General features: G+C 43.9%; 1 protein-coding gene across 1 annotated transcript in view; it reads left to right on the top strand.

Annotated features, from left to right (window-relative positions):
- Window positions 1-27,544, top strand: part of FGGY (FGGY carbohydrate kinase domain containing) — a 260,103-nt gene extending 232,559 nt beyond the window's left edge. The window contains exons 16-17 of the mRNA XM_088447828.1: window positions 25,342-25,403; window positions 27,348-27,544. Coding sequence (XP_088303954.1) covers window positions 25,342-25,403; window positions 27,348-27,429 — 144 coding nt within the window. The 3' untranslated portion in view covers window positions 27,430-27,544. The remainder of the gene's footprint in view (window positions 1-25,341; window positions 25,404-27,347) is intronic.

Below are 27,544 nucleotides of genomic sequence, written 5' to 3'. Positions count from 1 at the left end.
CCAATATAACATATAACAGCATAGAAGCATATAACAGCCAATATAACATATAACAGCATAGAAGCATATAACAGCCAATATAACATATAACAGCATATAAGCATATAACAGCCAATATAACATATAACAGCATATAAGCATATAACAGCATATAAGCACATAACAGCCGATATAACATATAACAGCATATAAGCACATAACAGCCGATATAACATATAACAGCATATAAGCACATAACAGCCGATATAACATATAACAGCATATAAGCACATAACAGCCAATATAACATATAACAGCATATAAGCACATAACAGCCAATATAACATATAACAGCATAGAAGCACATAACAGCCAATATAACATATAACAGCATATAAGCATATAACAGCATATAAGCACATAACAGCCAATATAACATATAACAGCATATAAGCACATAACAGCCAATATAACATATAACAGCCAATATAACATATAACAGCATATAAGCATATAACAGCCAATATAACATATAATAGCATAGAAGCACATAACAGCCAATATAACATATAACAGCATATAAGCATATAACAGCCAATATAACATATAACAGCATATAAGCACATAACAGCCAATATAACAGTATATAAGCATATAACAGCCAATATAACATATAACAGCCAATATAACATATAACAGCATATAAGCATATAACAGCCAATATAACATATAACAGCATATAAGCATATAACAGCCAATATAACATATAACAGCATATAAGCACATAACAGCCAATATAACATATAACAGCATATAAGCATATAACAGCCAATATAACATATAACAGCCAATATAACATATAACAGCATATAAGCACATAACAGCCAATATAACATATAACAGCATATAAGCATATAACAGCCAATATAACATATAACAGCATATAAGCATATAACAGCCAATATAACATATAACAGCATATAAGCATATAACAGCCAATATAACATATAACAGCATATAAGCATATAACAGCCAATATAACATATAACAGCATATAAGCATATAACAGCCAATATAACATATAACAGCATATAAGCATATAACAGCCAATATAACATATAACAGCATATAACAGCCAATATAACATATAACAGCATAGAAGCATATAACAGCCAATGTAACATATAACAGCATAGAAGCATATAACAGCCAATATAACATATAACAGCATAGAAGCATATAACAGCCAATATAACATATAACAGCATAGAAGCATATAACAGCCAATATAACATATAACAGCATAGAAGCATATAACAGCCAATATAACATATAACAGCATATAAGCACATAACAGCCAATATAACATATAACAGCATATAAGCACATAACAGCCAATATAACATATAACAGTATATAAGCATATAACAGCCAATATAACATATAACAGCATATAAGCATATAACAGCCAATATAACATATAACAGCATATAAGCATATAACAGCCAATATAACATATAACAGCATATAAGCATATAACAGCCAATATAACATATAACAGCATATAACAGCCAATATAACATATAACAGCATATAAGCATATAACAGCCAATATAACATATAACAGCCAATATAACATATAACAGCATAGAAGCATATAACAGCCAATATAACATATAACAGCATAGAAGCATATAACAGCCAATATAACATATAACAGCATAGAAGCATATAACAGCCAATATAACATATAACAGCATAGAAGCATATAACAGCCAATATAACATATAACAGCATAGAAGCATATAACAGCCAATATAACATATAACAGCCAATATAACATATAACAGCATATAAGCATATAACAGTCAATATAACATATAACAGCCAATATAACATATAACAGCATATAAGCATATAACAGCCAATATAACATATAACAGCATAGAAGCATATAACAGCCAATAGAAGCATATAACAGCCAATATAACATATAACAGCATATAACAGCCAATATAACATATAATAGCATAGAAGCATATAACAGCCAATATAACATATAACAGCATAGAAGCATATAACAGCCAATATAACATATAACAGCATAGAAGCATATAACAGCCAATATAACATATAATAGCATATAAGCACATAACAGCATATATAACATATAACAGCATATAAGCACATAACAGCCAATATAACATATAACAGCATATAAGCACATAACAGCCAATATAACATATAACAGCATATAAGCACATAACAGCCAATATAACATATAACAGCATAGAAGCACATAACAGCCAATATAACATATAACAGCATATAAGCATATAACAGCCAATATAACATATAACAGCATATAAGCATATAACAGCCAATATAACATATAACAGCATATAACAGCCAATATAACAGCATATAAGCATATAACAGCCAATATAACATATAACAGCATATAAGCATATAACAGCATATAAGCACATAACAGCCAATATAACATATAACAGCCAATATAACATATAACAGCATATAAGCATATAACAGCCAATATAACATATAACAGCATATAACATATAACAGCCAATATAACATATAACAGCATAGAAGCATATAACAGCCAATATAACATATAACAGCATATAAGCATATAACAGCATATAAGCATATAACAGCCAATATAACATATAACAGCATATAAGCATATAACAGCCAATATAACATATAACAGCATATAAGCACATAACAGCCAATATAACATATAACAGCATATAAGCATATAACAGCCAATATAACAGCATATAAGCACATAACAGCCAATATAACATATAACAGCATATAAGCACATAACAGCCAATATAACATATAACAGCATATAAGCATATAACAGCCAATATAACATATAACAGCATAGAAGCATATAACAGCCAATTCTGTCACTTTAATAACACAAAACACTTTTATTAGGGCTATTAGGGCACTTCTATACTTATTTCTACTGTTAGTGCAGCTCGTTCAGGGGTACAGTCTGATTTCCCCAAAATCTTAGGGACTTTTCACCAGTTTCACTTTCTGCCGATTTTGCCTTTTTGCGTCTTTTGGAATTGAGGGCCTGATTCAGAGCCGGACGCTATTTGCGCTCGCTTGTTCAGAAAAAGGGGCCGGCTATTTAAATTGAGCGCTCACTCTTTGCGGTCTGTTGACACATCTATGTGTGAGCGAGCGAGCGAAACATGCGCTCGCTATTTTGTAAAGACGCCCCCTGGCCGCTCGCATCCTACGTCATCTCCGCTATTTATTAGATTAATCGAGTACATCGAAAGGCGTCTGAACTGCTCGCAGTGCTTGTGGTTGGATTTTCCTACCGCAATCATGTGAACAGTTCAGGCTAAGAGACAACCAAGTGACGTGGTCGATGACGCTGCTTTGTTAATTATGCACACCCTTAAAATGCCCGTTTTGATCGTTTGGCACGCCTGCGTTCGGATCACCACTCCCCGTTTTCAAGCACCTTCCCCTGTTACCACCCACAAACGCCTCATCCCGTCACTCAAATTAGCAGGCACTCGCTATTTTGCGAGCGCTCGATTTCCGACCGCACTGACTGGTTGGCGCATGCGCATTACGACCCATACGCATGCGCAGATGTGCGAACGAGCGGCTCTGAATCAGGCCCTGAATATGGAGATAAGCGGGAGCGCGCAGGGAAAAAGTATCGCCTAAAAACGCGCGAAGGCGGCGAAAACATCACGGCTCGACTTTCCACGGCTAATTGAATACGTGCCCATCCACATAGCGATATTTGCAAGTGGTTGCTCGATAACGACGTTGTTATAGTGCAATCGCTTGCAAATCACGCATGCATCATGCACATTTATGTCGGAAATGACCAGCGATGCGCACGCCATCTATCATCGTGCAAACAAGCTGGTCAACCTGACGATGACGACAGGTTGGGCATGTTTGCAGATGATTGATGAGCCTGCACTGAACGACTGCTCGTTCACTGCAGGCTCATCACAGGCTGACAAACGACTGCACGATTACAACGTCATAATCGTGCAGTCGTTTTCAGCTCGTCTAGTGGATGGGCAGCATAAGTGTCTGTTATATCCCAATGTTGCTGTTGTCCCTGTGTAAGCAGTTTTCCTGTTTTATGTTGTTCTCTACTTCGTTAGGTCCTTAAAAAACATCAATGAGACAGAGTATCGGTTTATTGTTTGTCAAGGGAATAACAAATACGTTACTCATGTTTTAGCTGTTTCCGATCCCCCTGTCCCCTGTTGGCAACTTACAGCCTGGGGGGCAAACATAAGCTAGTAGCCCAGCTTTTCTGCGAGTGCATTGCAATGTGGGTGTGGTTTATCTAATGTGGATAAAGTAATCAATGAAGTATATCAAAAAATATTTTGACAATGAGCTCTAAACACATATAACACCTACCAGCCCCAAATATCAAAGCAGAGGCGATTCTAGCGACTGATGCTCAAAAGAGAGTATTACAGTGATCTCTATACAATACAGTAGGCATTCTAGTGACTGATACATACAGAGACCATTCTTGTTACAAATCTACAATACAGGACCATTCTTGTTACCGATATACAATAAAGGGACCATTGTTGTTACCGATATACAATACCGGGACTATTGTTGTTACCAATATACGACACAGGGACCATTGTTGATACCAATATACAATACAGGGATCATTGTTGTTACCAATATACAATGCAGGGACCATTGTTGTTACCGATATACAATACAGGGACCATTGTTGTTACCGATATACAATACAGGGACCATTGTTGTTACCGATATACAATAAAGGGACCATTGTTGTTACCTTTATACAATACAGGGGCAATTGTTGTTACTGATATACAATGCAGGGACCGTTGTTGTTACCAATATATAATACAGGGACTACTAATGGCTGACATACAAGGCATTGAGCATCCTGATGACTGACATATAATATATAATAGAATGGACTTTAGTGACCATGATAAACCATAAACCGTATGATTAGCAAATGTATAACAAGCATGATTACTAAATGTAATTAGCAAAATCTTAAATATTATTGACTCGTCATAAATAGTTACATCTTAAAACAACTGTGCTATGTAAGGAAGGAAAACTTTTCTCAGACTTGGGGGGGTTTATTCCTTTTTTTTTTCCAGCGCCCCCCAGACATACAAATAGGGGAGTTGGACTGGATGGGCATGTCACAAATTGCTACTAAAAAAGTGGCAAAAGTAGCTGGCCGGAGGGGCCTGCCATATGGGCGCTATAACCCTGCTGTAAGGTGCACACAGATGATGCACCTTTGTTTTTCGGATGCATTCTGTGACTCCATTTGTGTCAGACTCTGAATAAGGCCCTAAAGGTGAATGTACTTTTTTTTTTTGTTATTATTACCGGCAACAAAACCCTGCCTGATGGGAGAATGCTGCAACGAACACTGGACAAGACTGTAAACTGCACAGCAGCAAATTGGGCTCATTAATCGGATGTTACAGCGAGTACAAGCGCTCTGCCCCTAATCAGAGGCCACGTATGAAGCATTATTCCATTTATGACAATGTTCCCAGCATGGTCTCGGCTCAGCATATACAACGGTGCTTAAAGTAGCAAATATTTGAGCAATTTTGCACCTGTTCCCTGGAGTATATTTGGGATAAATGCGCTATTGTTTGAAAATCAACTCGTACTTGGAAACAGTGGATTCAGCATGTTCTGTTTACATTAGAAGCAGCTGGAGGCTTTAAATGTCCATTCCCCAAACTCATCCTACTTTCTTTCAAGCCTGCGGCCGCAGTACTAGTTTGCTCCTAAGTCCTGCTGCGTGAGCTGATTAAATATTTACAAAGGAGTGGAGGGGGGATGTTTTGCGGCTGCTCGGAGTTTGGGGTTAGGACGGGCTTATCGTTCAGATGCTTTATTTGAATCAACACAACCGTGTGTCTGACTGTGGTACCAGACTGTAATAAATAAGGCTTATCACTGACGAATCAGAGCGTAGAATCCATACACCCAATCCATATAATCTGCCGGAGTTATAACCGAGAACCCCCAGGCATCTTTACAACTATCAGAATGTACTCGCTGCTAAGGACAGGACATACAGATCCCAGGGCGGATTAGCAATGCTCTATAATAGAACGTTAAGATGCAGCCCCAGTGCCCTGTCAGAAAAAATGGTGATAAATGGTCCGGTGATTAAACGGGGGCACAATATGTGTAGTACACATCAATTAATAAGAACAGCTGTCACAATGACATAAAAGGAGACACTCCGGTGAAACGTTCAATGTAATCAATGCTCGCACTGATGTTTTTTTATATTATGGACATCATAATTGTTATAATCGTTTCCATGTGAGGCAGCCTGGGTTTAACTCTCATCATTTAGAGACATCAGTTGTCACTAATAACACAGGGGATGGTCATTAATGACTTGTCGCTTTTCGCTGTCAATCAAAGTACTGCGGAGAAGCCACATCGATTTTTTTTTTTTGTCTGCTTTTGCTAAATGACTTTAGTAAACTGTTATTTACAAATACTCTTTCAAAGAAACACTTTAGTTCTGGGGCTTATTTTCCCTGTACAACCAAGGTGACCATACTCTGTCCTCGGGAACCTCTAACAGTTCATGTTTTCCAGACCACCTGTGGATCTTTAAAAGGTGTCATTTAGTAGTGAATACACCTGTGCGCCAGCTGAGTGTTCCAGAAAACATGAGCTGTTTGGGGTCCCAGAGGACTGAGGGCCTCATTCAGGATGGATCGCAATGCTGCGTTCGCATGCAGCCAGATGATGTTTGCAATTTGCGCATGCGTATAAGACAAAGTGAGCGTGCGCGAACCAGGCGCTGCGATCGGGAATGCGATCACAGCCAGTACGCAGACCCACCACTCGGTGATTGACAGGAAGTGCCGTTTGTGGGTGGTGACGGAGGGGGGGTCAGTTGGTCCTGCTAACGCCGTTGCAGGGACGTGCATAAATTATTCACAGCGAACCCATACGCAGCCTGAGTACTCACTACGTGCACGAAGCAGGGTCATGTCAACCACAAGTGTGCGTGCAGCTCCGATGTTACCGATGATTTTGCATTCTTGCACGGGTGGGAGAAGAGGGTTCGGGGGAGACATTATGTAGTGATGACCGTCTGCATCTTGTGCTGCGACGGCAGTGCGAATGCATTCATTAGCATATTTTCGCAGTGGCCGATTGCGTGGGAACGCGGCATTGTGATCCAACCTGAATGAGGCTTTGAGTGTGGCCACCAGTGCTGTAAATGACTGCTAAACCCCACAACTTATATTTTCACATATAAAGCATGACTGTAAAATCCATTGGGCCTCATTCAGAGGTGCGCGCTAACTGCACCCAATGCTGACGTTTACGTAGTGGGCCGATTACCTGCTACTGCGCATGCGCAAAATGTTCTGAAAACGCCAAAGTGTACTCACAAATGCGCTGTTGCATACGGGACCACTGGTATCGGAACTGGTGAGAGAAAACCACGGGCGTTCCTGGGTGGTGACCGGGAGGTGGCAAATCAAATGAATCTGTGGCGTGGGCGTGTCAGCAAAAGCTGCTGCGTTCTCACGTGTAGTGCCGCAGCCACAGGGACCACGTTCAAACAGAGACACTGCACTTGTTGCAAGTGTTGATGGTGCATGCGATGGTGGATTGTCCACAACCACGGCAATGTTAAAACGGGCACTGAAAGTGCCAACTCAGGGCTGGCACATTCCTGCGCACACCTGTACATGAGGGAGGGCTGAAACTAGCGTTTGCATATTATTGCCGCGGTGGCTCTGAAACAGATGCAGCTGTGGCGCACACTTTATGCAGCTCTGAATCAGGCCAATTGTCCGGAGTTACCCCGACATTACATGTCAACTTGTTAATCAATAAAGTTGTAAAAGCATTTCCTACCCGATACATCAGTGGTTCTCAAACTCGGTCCTCAGGACCCCACAAAGGTCACGTTTTCCAGGTCACCACCAGCAGGTGCACAGGTGTACTCATTACTCACTGACACATGTTAAAACACCCACAGGTGCAATAATTATTTTACTTGTGATTCTGTTAGGAGACCTGGAAAACATGCACTGTTTGGGGTCCTGAGGACCGAGTTTGAGAACCTGTGCTAAAGCCTCTACCACATATTTAGTACACTGTCCTTTTGGGAACCCATGTAGGATCAAGATGACATTTCAGTCAGTTAAGCTGCTGTGACGGGTTGGGTATGGGATGCCAGCGCTCGGGATTCTACCAGTCAGAGGCCCAACGCTGGCATTCCAACAGGGCTAGAATACCGATACCTGATGGTAAGCATCCTACCACTCACCCTCCCTCCCTGCACCCTAAACCTAATCCTCCCCCACTAGTACCTAACCCTCCCCCCCCATGCCTCTTCCAGGGATTCCCTGACCCTAGTACTTACCGTCGGGATTCCTGCATCGGCAATTCAACTACATCTCGCTGTGACATTACTGGCTCTATCCCAGAGAGAGAAGCGCCTCCCTCCTGACAACCAGGTTGAAATGGGGAACATAATGGATTTCGGTTAAGTAGAAAACTTATGAATATATTATTCAGGACATAGTATGCAGCGTTGTAGTTGCTGTATGTTATTTAACATAAAATATTGTCATTGCCTAATAAATTCTGACACTTGTTTTTAAGATGGTCTTTATAAACTGCTTCATGTTTTCTTCCTAGTTCTCAATAAACCCCAGAGCTGTTTGTGGGAACCATAGCAGGCCGCCACCTCACTTCCCTTACCCAGCCATCCACGCTCTCTGTCTGACTAGCAGTATTACTGCCAAAATGAAATTGTTTGAGAACTCCCTTTATAAGATGTATTATTCCATCTGCCTCAGGTTATCAGGAGCAGATTTCCTCAGGAATCCTGTGCTATACATTATGATGCCAGCGAGAATATGATGTGTGGATGTATACTGCACAGCCCATATGTTAATGAATGGTCTGGCCAATGTGTGGTACATACATGATAGTGATAGATATTATCCAGATTGCCAAGAGGGTTTCTTTTCCCCCTGTAATAAAATAAATAAATGTCCTCCTCAGACTACACCAGAGATATTTGTCTTATAGTCATCTGCAACCCGGGTGAATCTTTAAGGTTCACACGAGACGGAGAAAGGCGAAAGTAGGAATCTTCCTTCACATTACCACCCAGCAATGCTATATATACATGTCAGGGTATTACTTTCCCTACAGACACCATTTGTCAGCTCTTCGTAAATGTATTGTGCAAAAATGAAGTAAAATTTGATAAGATAATACACTGGTTTATTGCTTCAAACCCTTAACAACCTTGTATAGCTTACTTAATGAAACTGATAAATAACGACACAGACAACAAGAGCTTGGCTAAAAGGTCACAGCTTTTATTTATAATTAATTCACCTAACCAGGGTGGTAAGAGACGCTGCAGGCTCAGTTCTAGCTTTCTTTCACTCAAAAACTCGGGGAACGACTGACACGTCCCCCCTCAAGATGCACTAATGATGTGAGGGTCCCACTTCCACTCTGGGCTAATCCGAGGCGCTTACGCACTACAAGCGCCCGGGTCCCCCCGCACGGAGAAGGACAAATTCGCCAGGTTCAGTCGAGGGCAAGTGCCCCCACAAAGTTCTCTTACGCCACATAAAGCCACTGAGCTGCAGCGTATTCCCGCCATGCTGCGCCTTCCCTATTTGGGAAAGAAAAGGTTAGTGTGACACAACAAAATTCATTAACGGGTGGGATGGTGGGTTTCAAAGATCCATCAAAAAAGAGGCTGTCATCAAGCAAATTAGCCAAAATATACTAATAAACATCTTCAAGCAATGTCATTGGCTCTACCAAACATCTGACCAGCCAACACTAAAACTGCCCAACAACAAGGCTGTCATAAACAGCCATACAGCAAAACATCTGACCAACCAGCACTATAAACTTGCCCAGCAACAAGGCCATAAACAGCCATACAGCAAAACACCAGTAATCTTACATATCCTCACGCTTAATCAGCTTTCGCATACTAGAAAAGAAAAAAGTAGGTATCAGTAAAAAAATAAGAACTAACTTCATTATAAACCACACATAATGATGTGCCCACATACACCTATCCTCCGTGCGCTACAAGCCGCGGCACACACAACACGGGAGCTCAGCGTGACCCAGCAGCGATGAGCGTCTTATCGTGCGTCTTTTTACCTTCAAATGCGTCTTATTCGCACAATGATGCATAGAGCACAATGCATAGCACAAGCAGCTTCTGCTGATTAAAATGATGTGCGGCATGCCTATGTTCTCTGAGCCAGTGCGGGTGTATTTGCCTGTGAAATGCTACGTTACAGTGTCAACGGCTGTGACACTGTAACGTAGCGTTTCACATGCAGATACACCCGCAGACGCACAGATCATGCAGATACACCCGCAGATGCACAGAGAACATAGGCATGCTGCATATCAATTTAATCAGCAGAAGCTGCTTGTGCTATCTATTTGCATCGTTGTGCGAATAACACGCATTTGAAGGTAAAACGACGTACAAAAATATGCTTGGCACTACTGAGTCACGCCACGGCATGATGCGACTAGAAGGGCTGTTTAATGCACCAGGAGGCTAGATGTATGTGGAAACATCTGTATAGGGCCTGAGTGGTCAGACCCAGGGTCGTACCTAGGGGTTTGCCGGTTACAGCGTCGCTGCCTCACGGGCCTTGCTTTTGGCTAGCATGGTGCCTGTAACTGCAGCCAAGATCACTTGTGCAGTGCCGCCTGGAGCTCTAGACGGGCACAGTGCAGTCTAAGCCGCTGACCAGGTCATTGCTGCTCTTACCAGTGCTGTCGGCCCCACCCCTTTTGCACGATGTTGCTCGCTCGGGGTAGGGCCGGCACACAGAGCATTTGTTCCCTGGTCGACCAAAAACAGACACATTTCCCAATATGGAGCCGACTGCAAATGCGTCTGAATCTGAAAATATGGCTTGCGCATGCTCTGCACAATGCGTCCGAGGTAGCAAGTAGTTCCGCCTGTGCTGGACCTTGAGCAAACAGGGACTAATGTCAAGTAGGCGTTTCTGGATGGTAACTGCAAGTATTAAGGCGCGGCTGTGTCTGATAGGATGATGGCAGGGTAGCCCGACCTCCGTGCTTAATTTAGGTGTTCAGACGAAGTATGAACTCCTGTTTCAGACGGATATTTTTCACCCGGCATGAGGATAGTAGAAGTCCAGATATTAATGATGATGATGAGTGACGCATGTAGACTGAAAAAAATAAAAACTCGGACGGTTCGACCACGATGCCTGAAATCCAACAAATAAGCCAATAGACTGACAGCTGAATTAGCATATCTTAGTCCGTAGGTTGGCGTGGTCAGACACAGATTCAGACACAGCTGCCTCCAACTCAGAATCAAGTTTTATAGTAGATGCATTTTTATATTACTTAAACATAAATAACTTAAATAAATTAATCGCAAAAAAAGATTAGCACACAGCATAAAGAGCTCAGAAGAGTATTTAAAAGTCTCCCTGCACACTACATTATGTGCCGTGTGACATGAGTGTTTGTCATGGTAGTGACACGACACTGTGCAGAATTATCACTAAGTAATAGCAGGCTGAAGAAACAAACCAAGAAAAATGGCAATTACCAAGATTATTCATAGACTATTCTGGTGACCTGTGGGCCTGATTCAGAGCCGCTCGTAAGCAGCCGCTAGTTCGCTATGAGCGATGTTCACACAACTGCGCATGCATATGGGTCTTAATGCGCATGCGCAAACCAGTCATTGTGGTCGGAAATCGAGCGCTCGCAAAACAGCGAGGGGCTGCTAATTTGATTGACAGAATGTAACGTTTGTGGGTGGTAACAGGGGAAGGTGCTTGAAAACAGGGGAGTGGAGATCCGAACGCAGGCGTGCATAATGGTAAAAAGGGCGTTTAATGGGAGTGCCTAATTAGTTAAGGAGCGTCATCGACCACGTCACTTGGTTGTCTTTTAGCCTGAACTGCTCGCAGTGATTGCGGCAGGAAAAACCTACCACAAGCACTGCAAGCAGTTCATACGCCTTTCGATGTCCCGATTAATCTAATAAATACCGGAGATGACGTGTGATGCGAACGGCAAAGGGGCGTCTTTACAAAATAGCGAGTGGATTTTTCATTCGCTCGCTCAGACATAGAGGCGTCAACAAACTGCAAAGAGCGAGCGCTCAATTTAAATAGCCGGCCCCTTTTTTGGAACGACCGTCCGCAAATAGCGTCCGGCTCTGAATCAGGCCCTGTATTCAATACAGAGATCATTACAATATACAATACATTCTACTGACCAATAAACGATATAGGGACAATTCTAATGACTAATATACAATACAGGGACCATCCTAGTGACCGCTATATACAATGCACGGATCATCCTAGTATGATGTAGTCAGGAAGCCAACAGTCTAAATGCCGACCGCCGGCGTCCCGATTGTCAAATCCCGGCAAGGTACTAATGGCAGGCATGGGAAACCCGACACCTCTCATTAGACCTACGCCGGGAGCCCGGCATACCGAACGAAGGTAAGCCGGGCGCGGACAGGGGGGGGGGGGGGTTAGGTTTTAGAGCTCCCGGGGGGACTTAGGGTTGGACACCCCCCCCCCGGGAGAGTTGGGTTTAGGCTAGGGGAAGGGGGGGTAGGGTCAGGCACCCCCTGGGTGATTTAGGTTTGGGGGGGTTAGGTTTTAGGGCTCCCAGGGGGACTTAGGGTTGGGAAGGGAGGTTAGGGTTAGACACCTCTAAGGGAGGGTTAGGGTAAGGAGTAGGGTTAGCAGCACTTACCTGACCCTGCTGAGCCCGTCCAACTCTGTGTCCCTGAGTGGTTGCACACTCTGTATTGGCATTAGTGCTGCGCCTGGCTCTAGGGGCGGGATGTACTAAAGGTGAAAATGTGGTAAACGGTCAGTTGGTGGTCCCTGCATGCGCAGAAGGAGGGAAAAAATGCCCTGATTCAGAGCGAGCGCTTTTAAAGAGCGTCCGGCTCTGAATCAGGCCCTCTGACCACAGCACTAGAGAATGAGAATTGCTATAAGCAGGAAGACTGGGCCTTGACAAAACATTAATGTAATGACCTCTCTGTGAATACAATAATCTCTACCAGCACTTCTCTCCATTTACAACTGGCTGGAGATCTTATCTTGGACTATTGTCAGGCGCTAATAAAATGATCCAAATCTTTTCAATCACAGCTCTGAGCGACCCAACCACTACCACCGATACCACTCCTTAAGTTGGGTACACACTTTGATGACGGTTCGGTCAGGACACTGATCCGTCATCAGAGCGGCCGATTGGTAAGTTATACTCACCAACCAGCCGCTCGCTGTGTCTGGGCTGACATCACAACTGGGTGCTCAGTTGGTGGTCCCTGCCGCAAGCTACAGGCGGTCGGCAGGTTGCCCGTAAACACAGCCAGATTCACCGATATATCTTTCAGATATATCGGCATTGGCTGTGCTGCAGGGCCGACCTGATATGTCTGTGAACAGCGTCGTGATATCAGGTGTGCACACCCCTCAAAGCACTCGTGATTTTTAGCCTGCCAATGGAAGGAACGATATTTTGCCAGGTGTGTACCTAGCATTAGAGCCAGGAGATTGGGTCTACTTCAAAGTTCAACAAGTCTTCACTAGAGCTAAAGTGGACTAGACCATACCACAAGGTTACAATGTCGACATGTCAACATTTAACAGATTGTTGGCATACAGTTATTTGCGTTTTTTAGGCTAAACCTAGCCCTTAAAATAACACAAAAATGTACTGTCGACTTTCCGATGTCAACATGTTAAATACCAACATTATGAACATATCGATATTTAATGTCGACATTTTTCTTGTCAACCTTATATCCATTTCAACATCCTGGCTGCCAGCATTCAGAACCTGTCAACATTCCGGTGCTGACATTCTGACCAGATCCCTGTCAATAACATGCTGGGATGAGATAATTGGGTCTATACATAACACTGTAGAAAGACCAGCGCTCTCCTTACAGACTATAAGGCCCATATTTCCAGACAATAAGGTGCCATCATCACAACTGAGCGTTTCACTACCTCATCTGACTTCTGCTCAAGGGTCTGGCTTATTACATTGCACTGGTAGATAGATGAGAATTGTCCTTGAATAATGCAACAGGTCGCATGAGACTCAGGACCTCATTCAGAGTCGGTCGTTGCGGCCACACGGTCGTAAGGGAAAAGGGGCCGGATATGCAAATGATGCACTCGCAAGTTGCGTCCTTAAGATCGGATCGTTAGCTGGCCGACCAAGGGGAGGATGCGGCCGTAAGACAAAAAATACTCCCCCTTCTCGTACGCATTACACGTCATCTCCGGCCATATAAGGATTAATCGAGACCATCGGTAACCATCGGAACTGGTCATAGAGCTTAAGGTTGACCATACCCTCTCTTAAGCACTACGATCAGGTCAGTGTACAAACCACCCATGTCACGTGTGCCATGACACTACTTTGTTAATTATGCACTCCCATAAAACTCCATTCGCATAATTAGGCACGCCTGCGTTCGGATCTCCACTCCCCCGTTTTCAAGCACCTTCCCCTGTTACCACCCACAAACGCCTCAATCTGTCACTCAAACTACCGACCTGGCTGTGTTCAAGGAGAGAGAAATTTCTGATCGTAGCAGCTAGTTTGCGCACGCGCATTGCGAACTTTACGCATGCGCAGTTTAGCGAATATTGGCGTACGACCGTGCGGCCGTAACGACCGACTCTGAATGAGGTCCTCAGTGCCTGATTCAGCAAGGATCGCAGTTGCTAATAAACACGCATTCGGCCGATTGTTGCATTCTGCGTATGCAGTGCGCATGTGCGAACCAGCCACTGTGATCAGGACTGCAAACGCAGAGGCTACGCAGACCCCTCGCAGAGTGATCGACAGGAAGTGCCGTTTGAGGGTGGTGATGGAGGAGGTGGTCGGTCTAACGCAGGCGTGCCAGTGCATTTCAACGCAGTTGCGTGCATAAATTATCCACTGTGTGGCCATACTCAGCCATAGCACTGATAGTGTCAGTAAGGTCAGGGCTTGTGCAAGTGTGCGTATGGGTCCGATGTTACCGATTGTTTCACTATATTGCTAAGTATTACGGATGTGAGACAAGGGAAAGTGGGCGTCCTTATGTGAGGCTGTGATCGCACTGCATTTGCATATCACCGCTGATATTAGCAACTGCGTTGCGTGCACATTAGCAGAATAGTGTTCTGTAGTGAATCAGACCCGCCGTGGGACGTAATATATTTTGATTTCTTACACATATCAATAGGAATTGTATTTATTTATTTATATTTGTAATTATATTGGCTTTATGTTAATCATTTTTAATCAATAATGTATGCTGAAAACAACATTCTGTAATCCCTTCTATAGCTGTATGACTATGATATAACACTCTGTGCTATGACTTTACAAAGTCAAATGGATTTGATCATCCTCTCCAATATAAAGTATCCAACACCAGTGCAAATCTACTCATATTTTAAGAAAGCAATTAGCGATATGGTGAAACGCGTGGAGGATTTCTTGTAGTGTGACAGTTCCAGGCAAAACTTAAATGTTTAGATTAGATGTGGGAGGAAGGGTGCTGACTCAATGCAACAGTGACTGGTGAGCTTTCAGCCGCCATTACACAAAACTGGCTGGTCCATGCTATTTGTTTATTAATACTCTTAACAGTGATTTTTTATTTTTTGGGGGGGTTTTTTGCATTAAATTTGTTTATTAAGATCTTCAAAAACTATAACACAAGGTGCAGAACACCTATTCAAAGCATACCAATAAAATTCCAACAAAATCAGAATAACATACAGCAGAGAACATATCACAAATAGAAAACAAAACAAAATACAATATAAAAACCAGTACACACAAACAAATAACAATCAGGCCATAAAATAACAAAATAAAATAGAGCAGAAAAGTAACAATGAGGACAAAAGGGGAGGGAGGGAAAGAGAGAGGGACCACCCAAGATAATATCAAAGAACTGGTTGAACAATGAAGCAAATTAAGTAACCCCACTAACGTGGTCTGAAGCGAGTTAAGTAACCCCACTAATGTTGCCTGAATAGGAGGGTGAGTCTTTAAATAGGAACCACGTTCCCCAGATACCACTAAACTCTCTAAATTTAGTAGCTCCAGACATCATAAAATCATCCATAGTTAAATAGAATTCCAATCTGGAGAACCATTCTGCTATGGCTGGAGGAGTCAGAGGTCTCCAGTGGACTGGAATTACGGCCTTGGCTGCACTATTGAGATGTTTCAAAATCTATTTTTTATAGGATGACACAGGACCATCGTTCTTATTAAGGAACCAGAAAGCAGGTTCAGAGCTAAAGTCCTGGCCTACAACAATCTCTTTAGATAAAGAGATCACAGAGTCTCAGAAGGTGCGTAGAGCAGCACATTCCCACCAGATATAGATAAGGGAACCAACAGCTGAGGCGCATCTCCAACATGTAGCGGGAACCCCAGAGTACATTTTAGCAAGCACTGAGGGGCATCTGCACCAGCAGGCAAGAACCTTAAACTGAGTCTCCACTACCGAATAGCTAACCAAGCAAGACATTGTGGTCTGAAATATCTTATCCCAATCTTTAGGTTCTAGTTGTATTCCCAGATCTCTTTCCCGGTCAGCCGTGAAGCGTGGCAATGTGGAAAAAGGGTCCTCTATGAGAAGTTTATAGCCAGAGGAGAGAAAATGTTGAGGCTGAGACTCGGACTAAAACATCAATTCAAAAGAAGTCGGGAGTCTGCTGGCAGCCTCACGGATGGGGTTACTAGACAAAAAATGTTGAATAGGGAGGTATGTCCAAATCTCGGAGGCTGGTAGATCCCAAGTCTCTTTGACCTGGTTAAAAGAGTTTACACCAGATGAGGAGACCAGCTGGCTGACACGTGCCACCCCAGCCTATGTCCAAAGGTGAAAGGAGGAGGAGGTCATCCCCAGCCGGAAATCAGGCTTACAAAAAAGCGGGGTCATAGGAGAGAGTGAAGCAGAAGCACACAGGACCTCATTCAGAGTCGGTCGTTGCGGCCACACGGTCGTAAGGTAAAAGGGGCCGGATATGCAAATGAAGCGCTCGCAAGTTGCGTCGTTAAGATGGGATTGTTAGCTGGACGAGCGAGGGGAGGATGCGGCCGTAAGACTAAAAATACGCCCCCTTCTCGTTCCCATTACACGTCATCTCCGGGCATATAAGGATTAATGGAGACCATCGGGAACCATCGGAGCTGGTCGTAGACCTTAAGGTTGACCATACCCTCTCTTAACACTACGATCAAGTCAGTGTAAAAACCTCCCATATCACATGTGCCATGACACTACTTAGTTAATTATGCACTCCCATAAAACGCCGTTTGCATAGTCAGGCACGCCTGCGTTCGGATCTCCACACCCCCGTTCACAAGCACCTTCCCCTGTTACCACCCACAAACGCCTCATCCTGTCACTCACACTAACGACCTGGCCAAGTTGAAGGAGAGAGCAATTTCTGATCGTAATAGCTAGTTTGCGCACTGCGAATTTTACGCATGCGCAGTTTAGCGAACATCGGTGGCGTACAACCGAGCGGCCGCTTACAACCGACTCTGAATGAGGTCCACAGTCTTTTCCTGAAAGATTTCCAAAGAGTCAGGGTCGGGCCTATAGTGGGGTGAGCAACAGAGGGAAGGGTCGATAACCATGCTGACAGTCCAAGAGATACAGGAAGCCCGTCATTCTCAAGCATCACCCATTGTCTGTCTAACAGTGTTTTTAATCCAATATTTTTGTTTGCTATACATCACAGTCTGCACTATGAAAACATTTTTCATTTACTGATAATCAATATATATTGAAATAATTATGGATCAGGATACTACTTAGAGCATGTCTTTGGTCATAAGATATACAGTATCTCACCTTTACAAATGGTGAATGGAGTTTTTACAATGATGAGTTAATAAAAACGCACCAACATTTAATTATCACATGCACAATTTATATTTATAAACATTACAAACTTGGCCTTATGTGGAATAGGCCTCATTTCCGCCAGGAATGTGTGCAGAATAAAAGCATGCATGATAAATAGTGGTTCTGTTCATATGATCAGTTAGTAAAGTCTCAAGATGCGTCCAGCTCTGTACAGGCCTGCCAAGGGATTGGTCAGGGCCTGTACTAGGTGGGCGTGGCCATATGTGGGCTTCCTCTCTATCTTAGGGGCGTGGTTATGTCTCCCTGGCCAGCCTGGGCCACTAGAGAGGTGCAGGTCTGGGTATTTTGTACCCTCCCCTCTCTCAGAGACTCTGGCTCTGCACCACTAACATACGTGCCAGGTTTCAGGTATATGTTAGGAGTAACAAGTATGTATAATTGTGCACCACAGTAGCATAGATAAAGTCTAGAGCACAGGTTCTCAAACTCGGTTCTCAGGACCCCAAACAGTGCATGTTTTACAGGTCTCCTCACAGAATCACAAGTGAAATAATTAGCTCCCCCTGTGGATCTTTTAAAATGTGTCAGTGAGTAATGAATACACCTGTGCACCTGCTGGGTGACCTGCAAAACGTGAACTGTGTGGGGTCCTGAGGACCGAGTTTGAGAACCACTGGTCTAAAGCACAGGTTCTCAAACTCGGTCCTCAGGATCCCAAATAGTGCATGTTTTGCAGGTCTCCTCACATAATTACTAGTGAAATAGTTAGCTGCACCTGTGGATCTTTTAAAATATGTCAGTGAGTAATGAATACACCTGTGCACCTGCTGGGTTACCTGGAAAAAGTGAAATGTGTGGGGTCCTGAGGACCGAGTTTGAGAACCATTGCTCTAGAGTAATTGCAGAGATGTGGCTTGAGAGTGTAAGTACTGTAGGTAAATGTAAAATTTGCATTATCCTATTTGTACACAATATAATAATGTAATAAATTATCACATACACAAGAGAGAATTGTTTCTGTTCAGTGTTATTTATAAATGTGAAAATCACATTTACCATGTAACATATAATTACACACAGTAGTGATTCCCAAAACTAGGTGCTACAGGGCACATGTACGGATGCCACGGATTGGTAGTGAATTACCAAATCAAATAATTTTATGACCAATGTTATAGGTGGCCGCCAATCATAAAGTATATGGACAAGTAAAAGGACAACCCTGTCCACCACCACATAACTGAACCTAAGGGTGACAGGTATTCTCAGTACAATTTGTATAATGTAATAATTTTTGCTGAATTTCTCAATAAGAAGCTTTTGTCCTAGGGGTTGCCGTGAAAAAAAAGAAAGATTATACTCTAGTCAGGCCTGGCCATCCTGTGGCTCTCTAGCTATTGTGAAACTATGTCCCAGCATACCCTCCCACTGATCAGCTGCTAAAACATGCTGGGACTTGTAGTTTCACAACAGCTGAAGAGCCACAGGTTGGCCAGGCTTAATTTAAGGCACCATGATTCAAAAAGGTTTGGGAACCGCTGACATACTGTATATCGTCTGGGCTTGGATCTGCACCTGGGTCTACTGTGACCTTCTACAACCTTTCACACTTTAATTGCATTTCTATAGCAAACTTCCAGCTAAAATCTGCACCTTTTAGCTTGATAAACCTATTTATGGCTGTATGCATGCTTCTTACAGACATAATGACACAGCTTCTGTGTTCTATGCTTCACTGCTGCTACACTGGACTGGAAACACTCTGTGCTGTCTTCACTTTGTGTTCTATGGCAGTGTGCACTGTACAGTTGCTGGGGCCTTTAACCTGTTTGCAAAATGGTGTGTGTACAGGCTTAAGGATGGAGCAGAGTCACTACACACCAGCAGATGCCTTACAACTACGAACAGCCCAGTTGCTTAACCAGTATAGTGGTTTATTGAAGAAGTGATGGGTACAGCAGTACTCAGATACACACTGGTTGGATGTAGCAGAGCTTGAGCGGATGTCACACAGCTCACCAGCCAGTGAGTGTATGCAGGATGTGGGTAGTGGTGCAGGATCACTCTAAACAGCCGTGTACCACTGCGTCGCTCTTACACAGTGACAAGATGGCACCGCACATGCACAGTGCTAGGTACAGCAGCCATCTTGGTTAGGGAATGAAGCCTCCGCATAGGAGCTATCATGGAGTCCGAGCAGTAGCGTGTACTCCATTTTCAACAGTGCTGACCACCAGGCAGGACCGGCGCTACCATTAGGCAACTTTAGACAGCTGCCTAAGGGCGCCAGTCCCTGGAGGGAGCCGCTGAGTCTACCAAACAAAAAAGAAGGATGTCTCTGAAAGAGAGACATCAGTGTTCTCCCCAGAAAATGTTTCCAGCCGGGTGGCATCAAGAAGTAGCCGGCTGGGGGCCTTCACAATTATAAAATGTTTTAAACCCTGACCTTATAATGATTTAAACTTGAAATAACATTTTATATACTAATTCTCCTCTTCTTATTAGAGGCCCAGTCGTCCGATTATGAAAAAGCTGCAAAGTCTGTAGGATCTGGTCCTTTTTATACAGCTCCCAGATACTGTCCCCACTTGCAGTCTCCCAAAGTGCTGGGTGGTGCACCCGCCAAAACCAGCCTGGGGCGAACACTGGACATCCTTCTTTTACATTGCACTAAAGTGGCTGCTGGTCTAATCTGCCGACAGCCGCCGGTACCTGTCCTCTAGGCTGTCAGTCTCTCTGTCGTGGCCCCTGGGCTGTCGGGTAGAGATGGCTACTGAGTGAGTGTCTCGACACAATGACTCGAATCATTTAGAGGTTCGAATGATTCCGAGTCATTCAATGTTTGAGGTGTCGTCGAAACAGCCACCCCTTTAGCCTCTCGTCAATCACAGAGGGAGACGCTACCCGCCGGGCCCGGGGTGACTCAGTGAAGTAGCCAGTAGAATGTATAGCAGCGCGTGTGGGTCTGGCGGGGGGGGTGGAGCTGGCAGCGACTCACTGAGTCGCACTGCTACTCCCGGGGGGGTCGGATCTGTGGTTGTGCACTGATCTGCAGTGCGGGGGGGCGGAGCTCACTTCGAGTCAGCGGCTCCCCTGCTTCCTATTGCTCCACTGTTATTAGGGGCACTGTATATGGGGGCCGCTACTGGGGGCACTGTATAAGGGGAATTACTACTGGAGGCAATGCATAGGGGGGGACTACTACTGGGGGCACTGCATAGGAGGGAACACTTCTGGGGGCACTGCATAGGGGACCACTACTGGTGGCACTACGTAGGGGGGACCACTTCTGGGGGCACTGTATAAGGGGCACTACTGGGGGCACTGCATAGGGGGGCCCAAAGCATATTCTTGCACCTGGGCCCACCACTCTCTAGTTCCACCACTGCACTGGTTAAATATATAAGCGGAATGTGGTCTCAGCCCGCTACATGGGTTCCTCCGTTGTGTGCAGGAAGACTTTAAATTGACCTGTGCACGACCAGTAACCACGCAGGCAATCGGCCGGGTTCTCCTAAATGACACAAGGAGATATAGCAAACACTACCCAGATGTGGGAACACGTGATACAGGCTCCTGACAGCAGCCGGCATGGATCTTATTTACTCCCTAATACAGCCGGATAACATAAAATCCCTCCAGATGCAAATATTTACAGCCCTGTCTCCGTGGAAACCAATATAAACATTCACATGCATAGACTCCGCCAGTCCCGGCCAGGTGTATGGCTGGGGAAGGTGAGGCATAGATCAGGCTGTATACTTTTCGACCCCGGCTGATAATAACCATGTAAGAGCATTAGAGGGTGTCCATTCCCAATATGTTAACCCTGATCACTGCATTACTCAGCCTAAACAGTTATCACATAGAATGATATTTAAAAATAATGATATTAATTATAAGATCTTGATCACATCAGGCAGTTGTGCCTGCCATTATCTTCAGAGATAACAGACGTCTCCAATATGCATTATTTTTGCATCCACGCCCTTCCCCCCCCTCCCCCTGCGTCCTGTATTGTGATTGGGTTGCATCCTGTATTGTGATTGGGTTGCATGCATCCTGTATTGTGATTGGGTTGCATCCTGTATTGTGATTGGGTTGCATCCTGTATTGTGATTGGGTTGCATGCATCCTGTATTGTGATTGGGTGAGTCAGATAACCGTGGTCATAGGTAACAAGGGAGAGTTTTATGAAACCTAGTAATGGTAAAACAAGCAGTATTAATGGATACAATATTTTTCCTTTCACTAACGATCCCTTGGAAAGGAACAAACATGGGTTTCATGTCGTGTTTATATGCCGGCTGCTGCTAGGGTTTGAAAAAAAAAAATGCTATTGTTTAAATCAGTGGTTCCCAAACTTTTTTGAATCACGGCGCCCTAGTGTATCAGCGTTGCCAAAAGTTTGGTATTGAGAAATTCAGAATAAATGTAGTAAAGTGAAGTAAATTGTGCTGACCTGTCATCCTTAGACTCAGTTATATAGTGGTGGGCAGGTTTGCGCTTCTGTTTGTCCACATATTTACATTACATTGACCATAAAGAATTTGAATTGGGCCTGGATCACTATCCTCAGGCACCCCTGCAAGTGTCCCGAGGCACCCCAGGGTGCCACGGCACACAGTTTGGGAGCCACTGGCTTAAATCAATGATGGAGCATGTCTAATGTGACAGTAGTAATATTTAGGCACCTTTAATTCCGCAGCGACTCTGTACTTTAAATAGTTCTTCTGCCTGTAAATGACAGTGGAAAACTCAGCAACAAACGTGGGAATGAACCTGTGCCTATGCCACGACCTGAGAAGACATGCACAGCTGGTCCTATATATAAATGCGCACTACAGCGAATGCTCAGCCTAATTGCCAACAGAAAGACAATGGACCTCAATCAGAGTCAGTCGTACGCCTAACGACCGAGAAACTGTAAAAGGAAGCAATCGCACAGCCGGTCGGTCGCAACCAAAGTGACGCCCATACATGAACAATGCACCTCCTCTAGCTAACGAGTGATAGCAGCTAGTGATCGAGTCAGTCGTTGTCAGTCGTTGTCAGTCGCTGTATGTTAATTTTCTTCTGATGGTTGCGGCCGCTTGTGTTGTGTTGATGCCCACAAAAATAAAACCGCATAGAATAAGCCATCCCCATGAAATTTATTTATTCTTATTATTCGCTAATGCAAACGCAGCTGAATCAATTACATGCCAATTAGCAGTGTTATTAGCTACACCAAACGATTATTAGCTGCTTGCATTGTGTGGCTCAAAATAGAAACATCAATCCTAACATCAATACCATTCAATAGTATCGATTGTACTCTAGGGCTTGCGGGAGCTCCTACCCAACCTTAAGCTGTACGATCAGCCAGGCCTCTAACCTGCTCGCAGAGTGACGTTTTACTACTTCCGGCCTTCTATGTCGGTCGTAGCAGGTAATTTATGTACGCCCCTAAAACGCCCTCAAAACGCTGAGGCACGCCTGCGTTTTCAGACCACCACCCCGTCACCACCCACAAACGGCCTTTCATGTCAATCAACTCTTCTAAGCCACTTCCTGCTCGTAAGCCGTACGATCTACAGCATTTTGGATCGGAAGGTCTCGTACGCACATGCGCACAACTAACCGTACGCATGCGTGGTTTGGAAACATCGGATGCGTACGACCGAGCGGCCGCTTACGACCGACTCTGAATGAGGTCCAGGATGATATTTGTGAGCAAAATGCTTTCACACTTAATAGTCTCTCTCCATTTAAAGCAGTTTTACAAAGGGATCGGCAGACATAATTGCTGAGTAACAAACAGACTGTTTTCCACTGGTGGCTGCAGCAGCCTTTATCACAGCAGCTTTGTTCTGGTCTTTGTTGCGTTCCATGGTTTCATCCATGACATAACAAGAGCGGTTTGGAGAGCTGAATAAGCCCCATTATGGCTGGATTTTGTTTTGCGGTGACCTCCGCTTAGTGCGACCAGGGCGAAGCTCCCCGTGTTTATTTATAGAAGTGCTTTTGTGAGAGACCAAGAAAGGAATTATTTAAAAGAAAAAAGGATCTATCAGAATAGAGAATGATCCCTTTGTGTGAAGCCTCTCTGCTTTCAGTCCCTAACAATGTGTCCCTATGTAGAATTTAATATTTAACCTGGACGTGGGTGCTAATAGGGTCGTGTTATGTTTAATGAGCGGTCACAAGCGCCAATGCGTCATGTCCAGTTGAATACGCAAAAACAAAATTCAACACGCTGGTAGTAATGAAGAGAGCCGGACATGGGCGTCTATGAGACAAGTAACATTGAGTCAGGAATCTCGTGAGCCTGAAAGTGCAAAAACAAGCTGATGGAATCACGTATTAATGTATTAATGCCATACTCAGTGTGTGTTTCGCACTTTTAACGGCACAAACTGCTGCATACTTATACGAGATCCAGTAAACTTCCAGAGAGGACTAAATGGGCATATGGACGTTATTTACTGTGTGTGTGGAGCGATAGGCAAACCGCCTGCGTGATGAGAACGGGAGCGTCACACATCAGGGGGCGAGCCCTCATGGACACGAGACCACGCCCCCTTTGGCACGTGCCAAGAGTTTATAGATGCCGCACTGGGTGCCACATTGCACAAGGACACCACTGGGCAGCCTTGAGTGTTCTTCCTTCATTCCTTACTGTTCCCACTACAATGTCTCATAGGAAAGTATTTCTACCTATCATGGGGAATTGAAGGAAAACAAAGGCACAAAACACCAGCGGGGAGATGTATCAAGCTTTCTCAGAAATGGAGAAGTTTCCCACAGCTGCCAATTTATCTAGCTAGCATTTATCTGGTACAGTCTATAAAATGATAGCTAGAAGCCACACTTAACAAGGCTTTATATATTCTCCCCCCCCTCCCATGTTCACCGTATGTACTGTGCGATTATAAATTATAACCCCCCATATTTCTATACACTAAATTGTGACAAAATAAGCCCTCTCCGGCCCGTCTGCACCAAACCCCCGATTCCCCCAATGAGGCCAATGTGTGTGTTTTTTTTCCCATGGGGGTCAGTGTGTGTTTTTTTCCCATGGGGGCCAATGTGTGTGTTTTTTCCCCATGGGGGCCAATGTGTGTGTTTTTTTCCCATGGGGGCCAATGTGTGTGTTTTTTTCCCTTGGGGGACTGATGGTGTGCCTTAGCAATTTTGAAATCTTGTTCGTTTTGCCGCGAGTTGAAAAAGATTGAAACTCACTGATCTACAGAATAACAGCAGCAATAGAAATATATTTAACATTAGATTTTTTTCCCACTGACAGTGACTTTACACAGAAGACTTTTCTGACTCAGATTTCCTCCCATTAACAGGAGGCCATGCAGACAATGGCCAAGGTTGGAAAGATCGTCCTTCCAAACCCTGAACACAAAAGGTAACTAATTATACCAACGGGATCTCTGGGACTTTGAAAAAAAAAAAACGTTCCTTATTTTAGCATCGGTTTTGAACCAAATGCATTGTTAGACGAATAGTCCGTGATGTGAGTGAACTACTGGTCCAGTTGGACTAACGGCCCCCATACATCAGCAGTTGATTGCAGCAATCGTGCAATTTGCAATCGATTGTGTATAAAAAAATTTCCCTTTTTCAATTGATTATGGCAATTCTGCAATCTGCAATCGATTGAAAAAGGGAAAGATTTTTATACACAATCGATTGCAGGATTGCTGCAATCAATTGCTGATGTATGGGGGCCTTTATTCCCACACACACAGCCCCACCCTATGTACCACAATCACTAAGGCTGTTTTGAACACATGAACTGATCTGTTAACAAAGCATGGGCGCCACCTGCTGGAGAATGGTGAAATGACATACACTTATAGTGACATTTAATTTTATACAGTTTTATATTGCATGACTGTAGAGTTTTCATAGCTGAACCAGTGTTCAGGTTCGTGCCGCGTCCATTTCCTAGAGAACAACTTTTCTAGGCTTACCCATGTAAATTTCCCTTTATTATTTTTCTCGCAATAGCTAGGGTTTTCTTTTTCGGAACATAGTGGAATAAATATGTTAATTATGGTAAAATGGCAAAAACAGGGGAAAAATTATACACCTAAAGCTTCTTTTGTAAGTATATTGTCAATGAATTCACCTGGATCAGCTTGCGCTACTGAATGTAACAATACCAATTATTTGTGAAGGAGTGATTTTTTTTATATAATGCCACCTTATTACGCAGCACTGCACAGAGGCCCTGATTCAGAGCCGGATGCTCTGACAGAGCGCTCGCTCTGAATCAGGGCCGTCCTTCATTTTTAGAGCGGCCTCTAGGCCGCTCGTATAGCTGTGGGTGACCACCCCCAGCTATAGCGAGCGGCCAGGAAGATGGTCGCTATGGTCAAGACCATTGTGACCATCGGGCTTGCGGCGAGACCCTTGTGGTAGGGTCTCGTTGCCGCAAGCCCTGGAGTGTTTTCGGCTCTATCAGAGCCGAGAGCACTCCCACTGACATCACTTGTGATGTCAGTGGGGCCGGCCCCAGACGGTAAGCGTTCCCATGGGAACGCCTCCGTCTGGGATGCCACGCCCCCGGCACGCCCACCAAAGGGGCCGTGCTGTCACTCACCATTGACAGCACGCCCCCTTTGTAGCGAGACCCGGAGCGACGGCTTGCCCGTCGCTATCCGGGTCTCGCGCATGCGCACGACGGAGCCAACTGGGCCAACATCGACCCGCTTGCGAGCGCTCGCGAGCGGTTCTGAATTAGGCCTAGAGAGCATTTGTCATTCACATCAGTCCCCGTGCCATTGAAGCTTACGATCTGAGTCTGTTTCCGCTCACACTGTGGTAGGGAATATAGATCTTAAGCTCCACTGGGGCAGGAACTGAGGTAAACGATAAAAATATTCTCTGTAAAGCGCTGTGTAATGTGTGTGCGCTACATCACTCAGTAATAATAAGTTGTTCTTAACAACCAATCAGCTTTTAGCTATCTACCAAGTAAATTCTATAAAATGTTAGTTAGAAGCTGATTGGTTGCTTGCTGGAAGACTTCTTCACCTGTCCTCCTTAGAATTTTGATACATCTCGCCCTGAATTCCTTGTCATTTTTGCGAGTCCAAAAGAACACTACCAGTATATTTTTGGAAAGGAACCTTTACTAACATAGGGTGAGCATCCAAACTGGACACAGTTTGGGCCCTGGTTGGGAATTGAACTCAGGACCCCCAGTGCAAGTGTGTCTAGTGATGACAGAATGTGACAGGAATATAGAATATAATATACTCAGACCATTCTTGCATTGTACTTTTATCATATTGCTTGCTGAGACTAATGTGTGTGTACATATCTCACGTTCTTTATTGCACAGGTTTTATGAGAAGAAGTATCAAGTATTTCTGAAACTGTATGAGCACCAGAGGGAGTACCAGGCTATTATGGCAGGGTATTAATGAGAAGCTAGCCCCTCACCGGGCTGCCAGAGGAATCCAATCAACACGAAGAACGGAATTGATTATATTTCATTAAATATTTTAATTATGGCAGCACATTGATATTGTGTTAAGG

Source organism: Taudactylus pleione, unplaced genomic scaffold (assembly GCF_031769625.1).
Source record: "Taudactylus pleione unplaced genomic scaffold, aTauple2 ptg000442l, whole genome shotgun sequence".
NCBI lineage: Eukaryota > Metazoa > Chordata > Amphibia > Anura > Myobatrachidae > Taudactylus > Taudactylus pleione.
Note: the sequence above shows the minus strand (reverse complement) of the source record. Positions and strands in the feature narration are given on the sequence as shown.